The 5,228-nt window shown below is 41.3% G+C and overlaps 1 protein-coding gene across 1 annotated transcript in view; it reads left to right on the top strand.

The window, feature by feature from the left end:
* Krt25 (keratin 25) overlaps positions 1 to 5,228 on the top strand; it is an 8,386-nt gene that overhangs the window by 2,696 nt on the left and 462 nt on the right. Inside the window, exons 3-7 of the mRNA XM_008835188.2 lie at positions 374 to 530; positions 2,527 to 2,688; positions 2,774 to 2,899; positions 3,259 to 3,476; positions 4,676 to 4,743. Of these exons, the coding sequence (XP_008833410.1) occupies positions 374 to 530; positions 2,527 to 2,688; positions 2,774 to 2,899; positions 3,259 to 3,476; positions 4,676 to 4,743 (731 nt within the window). The remainder of the gene's footprint in view (positions 1 to 373; positions 531 to 2,526; positions 2,689 to 2,773; positions 2,900 to 3,258; positions 3,477 to 4,675; positions 4,744 to 5,228) is intronic.

The raw sequence follows: 5,228 nt of genomic DNA, 5'->3' as shown, positions 1-5,228 counted from the left end.
TTAATATTTTATTATTTCTGTTGTGTTGTGTATATGTGTTTGATGTATGCGTCCATGTGTATTATGAGGGTATACACATTTGTGTGTGTGTATGTGCATGTGTTTGTGTGTGTGTGTGTGTGTGTGTGTGTGTGTGTGTGTGTGTGTGTGTGTGTGTGTGTCCAGGGAAGGAAGGATCTAGCTAGCTATCTGCTAAGCTTAAGTGATTATAATGTCCTTTGGACTTTGAAGTTAGATCCAGATGTGAATTCTAGTTCTGCTCAGTAGTGGCTGTGTCAGTTTGGAAAAGTTTGATTCCTTTTCTGACACTTGTGGCTACATATGTCAATTTAGAAGTCCCAAGTTCAGCATATATCACTGGCATTTTTTCCAGGTATGAAAATGAGCTGGCTCTCCACCAGAGTGTAGAGGCCGATGTCAACGGGCTGCGCAGAGTCCTTGACGAAATAACCCTGTGCAGAACAGACCTGGAGATCCAGTTCGAAACCCTGAGTGAAGAGCTGACTTACCTCAAAAAGAACCACAAAGAGGTAATGCATTCTGCTCTCCTTCTGCCCAAAGCCCACCTCCCAGCAGATAATACACTTACCCACCCACTAAGCAAGAAGTTAGTATGGAGACTCATTGTCAGACCCATGTGAGGGCCAACGTGTCTTTGTAAGTGCTGAATTACTTGTACAAATTCACCCTTCTCGTGGGAAAAAAAGAATCATACTTTCCAGAATAATCATAGTTATATGATCGGTGTTTAGCTGTCATTACAGCTACATTAAATGGTCTACTTAGATGATTATAGCTAATTAGATAAAATGAACACTCTTGAAGGAAATTCTCAGAAAAGTGGATCTCAATTTCTACATGACAGCAGCACATTTAGAAGACAGAAACACTAACTTCATACACACATTGTTTCAAGTCTTCATAGTAAGACATTCTCAACAGACATGGCTAAAAGGTGAAGCTGCAGTTGAACCCACAGTAGACTTTACACTGCCAAGCACATAGCATGCTTCCAAAGTAGTCAGTTTTGGAAGCTAGATTCAAAATCAGATCAGAAAGCCATTTCATCCTTGGAGCTGGTTTTAGTCATTATTTCCTTTTCTTAAATAAAGGAAAAATGCCTTTGAAGATGAATTTGACATTTTCTAAACAGTCAAAAATATCCATGGTTTCAAATGCTTAAATCAGATCAAGTTAAGAATGCTATTTGGTTAGACTCGAGGCTAGCTTGTAATGTAACTAGAACTACTTGCATTACAGCATTCATTTGACTGTCCAAGTTCACATGAGGTTATCATCCAGGGTAGTTACCTGATAAATTGTTGATGAATTGGAAGTAGTTGATTTTTTTTAAAACACTTTACTTATAGGTGGCCCCATCACTGCATTTTTTAAATCTTTTACCTGTCTTTCTTTCTTTCTTTCTTTCTTTCTTTCTTTCTTTCTTTCTTTCTTTCTTTTTTTTTTTTGCTTGAACTGGAAAATTTTTCAATAAATCCTCTGGACCTTAAAGCCACACAGAGAGACAGAGAATGTAGTACATCAGAAAAGAAAAAATGCTAGAGTCACCTGGGGGTGTTTTCTTCCCAGAAAAAAAAAGGCTGCCATCCTTCAGACCTATCCAGGAGCCAGGAGCATCAGACAGCAGATCTGTGCTATTTCACTTTGCACAAGCTTAGCAGTAACACCTGCTGTCTACACGCTTAGAACTGACCCAACCCACAACATGCAGTGCAGATGAAATATTGTGTACTCACAAAATGGATTCCTGCTTTTCCATGACAGGAATCATAACCAGCATTTGTTCAGCATCTACAGATCAGACAGCATTGCTAAGTTGTAGTATTAATACCAATTCTTTCACTTCTTTTCACATGGCCCAGAGAAGCGTTTTTAATTAGCTCCAGTGTCAGATAAGGAATCAACTTTCCCAAACTGACACAGCCACTACTGAACAGAACTAGAATTCACATCTGGATCTAACTTCAAAATCCAAAGGGACATTATAATCACTTAAGCTTAGCAGATAGCTCGATCCTTCCTTCCCTGGACACACACACACATCTATTTATATCATTTCAAGTAGTCAGAATTATCCAGACTCAGCCTTTTATGTTCAGACTGTGTTCAGGAAGTAGTCAAACTGAGAGAACATTCAGGTTGCTCTCTACTGGACTGAAGAGAGACCTCAAGGGAGCATTTTAACAGCATAAACAAAGTAAGAGCCAGGGGACAATTCTTTTGTGTTTTAAGGACTTTCATTTGGAAAAGGAATTTCGGCTTATTCCTGGTAGCAGAGCTAAAATTGAGAAGCTGGAATTGTAGTGATTTGACTCACATTGCACTGTGGAGCCTTTCAAACTCTTCCAGAATAAAATATGGCAGGATCTATCAAATGTGGGAAGAGGGTGGTCACTGCTTAGCCTAGGTGGGAAACCAGACGACCTATCAAGAACACTTCCAAAGCTAAACTTCCAGACCCTGAGACTCTCATTTGGCTTGAACCGCACACTTCTCCGCCTGCAGGAAATGCAAGTTCTGCAGTGTGCGGCCGGAGGCAACGTGAACGTGGAGATGAACGCCGCCCCCGGGGTGGACCTCACCGTCCTGCTCAACAACATGCGAGCTGAGTACGAGGCCCTGGCTGAGCAGAACCGCAGGGACGCCGAGGCCTGGTTCCAAGAAAAGGTGACTCTCGGCCAGAAAGCAGTCCCTGTGCGTGGTAATGTTGTTCACGAAGCTAAGATCTGCCCTCCTGTTGATGTCATTTCAGAGCGCTTCGCTGCAGCAGCAGATCACCGAGGACGTGGGAGCCACAACCTCAGCCCGGAACGAGCTGACTGAAATGAAGCGCACGCTGCAGACCCTGGAAATTGAACTTCAGTCTCTCTTAGCCACGGTATGAAGAGGGCTCTTTTACCATCCCCTGGGTTTATATACACCCACTGGGCTTTAAAACCAGTGGGTGTAGTACTGGGCTGTAATACTGAAATACTGTAAAGCCCTGTAATACTGCAAAGATGTCCACAGATACCTTTCTGTAAAATGACATAGCTAATACCTAAAGCAGCAGCCCAAGGCCTCGAGGGTCTGTTTTAACAAAAGGAAAGACTGACCCACTTTTGAAGGTTTATCTTAATGTGTCTATGTGGAACCTGAAACAGTTACAGATAAAGTTAAGAAACCAGAGCCCTGTGACAATGAGATTTCAGCGTGTGTGCACATCCTTGTCAGCCTCCCGGTGTTGTTTCCTGACAGAAACACTCTCTGGAGTGCTCGCTGACGGAGACCGAGGGTAACTACTGCACGCAGCTGGCACAGATCCAGGCTCAGATTGGCGCCCTGGAGGAACAGCTGCACCAGGTCAGGACCGAGACCGAGGGGCAGAAGCTGGAGTATGAGCAGCTCCTGAACGTCAAGGCCCACCTGGAGAAGGAAATTGAGACCTACTGCCTCCTCATAGGAGGGGATGAGGGGTAGGTGAAGGAATTCTCATGGAAGATGCAGTCTGCCCTCCACGTTTACATCCAAGGATTCCACTACCCATGGGGGTAAATGTCCAAAAAGCACACACTTCATCTGTGCTGGACGTGCAGAAGCTTCCTCTCCATCATCCCCTACACTATAGTATACCAACTATTCACATAGCAACTTGCACTGTGGTCACTATTACAAGTAACCTAGAGAAGTAAGGCCCCGGGAGAATGTAGTGTATGTAAATACTCCTCCTTCCTCTAGGAGACTTGAGCATCCTTCGACTGAATCCACTGCAGTCATAGAGCCAACCTCGCACTGATGCTGAGGAATGACTCCCCTGAAATGTGCTAAACAATTAGATTCCTGGGGTATGAAATGAATTGATGTGGCTGGCTTTATTACTATGGATGCTAAATGTTAAACTCCATGTTCTATTGCCAAGAAATGAATGAGCAGCATTTGAAAAAGTCAAATACAACAAACCCTGTGTTTAAGTAATGAAGATTAAAATCTCATTTCTTAGCCAGGTGTGGTGGCGAATGCCTATAGTCCCAGCACTTGGGACTCTGTGAGATAGAGGCCAGCCTGGTCTACATAGTGAGTTCCAGACAAGCTGGGGCTACAGGGAAACCTTGTTTCAAAAAGACCAAAAGTAAATAAATAAATAAAAATATCATTTCTTAAGGGCTCAGTGGTTAAGAGCTCTTACAGAGGACCTAGGTCCAGTTCCATCACCTACATGATGGCTAAAAATTGTAACTCCAGTTGGAGAAGATCTGATGCTCTGTTCTTGCTTCTGCTGGGATTTCATGACACAAGTGCATTTACATATATGAAGAATACTCAAACACTTTTTTAAAAAATCTTTAAAAAATTGTTCATCAGAAAAAAAAATTATTGATCAGTAACAGTTCTTTTTGTATTTTATATGTAAGTCCCATATCAAGTGTTTATTTGTAAATAGTTTCTTCCAGGCATTGCATACCCATGGCATGCTTACATATATCCAGATAAAATACACATACACATAAAATAAAAATAAATAAGCAAAATTTTAAAGATATTGCTCCTTAATTTGGGGCAGTTTTGACTGTGTGACTCACTGAATATATTCTTACCAGAGCTAAATAAAACCTACCAATGGATCTAGACTTGAAGCGTTTCTCTCTATGTAGCCTCTTTTGTGGTGTCTTCACAGGGCTTGTAAGTCTGCAAGTTACAAGTCCAAGGATTATGGATCTGGAAATGCCGGAAGTCAGATCAAAGGTAATTACAGTGAAATTCCACTGTTATGTTATCTAGCTCATCAGTGCAGAGATCATTGTTTTTACATTACCTTGGCTTAGTAAGACGTAATAAAGATACTCAATAGTAATCACTGCATGCTAGGTGTCTAACTTTAGTAATACATACTTCTTTTAAATAAAGTCAAATGTCACCATGATTTTACCTAGCCAAGTATCCAAAATTCACCGAAGATGAGTCTTAAGTGTCTGTGCTTTCTAAACACAGTCCATCCTACATCTTAAAATTTCTGTTATTCTTTGTGGATGAATTTGTACCGAAAGACATCGGAGTACAAATGCTTGACTAGATAGGACTTAACATGTATCTCAAAATACATGTGGTCCAGTGGGGACCAGTGAGGCGGGGGCATAGATAGGGGAGGGGGTATGAAATGTAAAAAAGCTCAATTAATTTTTTTAATACTGTTATTCCTTTATATCATTTCTTATTTATTTATATAATTA

The sequence above is a fragment of the Nannospalax galili genome, unplaced genomic scaffold (genome assembly GCF_000622305.1).
Source record: "Nannospalax galili isolate Female #2095 unplaced genomic scaffold, S.galili_v1.0 scaffold137, whole genome shotgun sequence".
NCBI classification, from domain to species: Eukaryota; Metazoa; Chordata; class Mammalia; order Rodentia; family Spalacidae; genus Nannospalax; species Nannospalax galili.
This window is presented reverse-complemented; position numbering and strand designations above follow the sequence as displayed.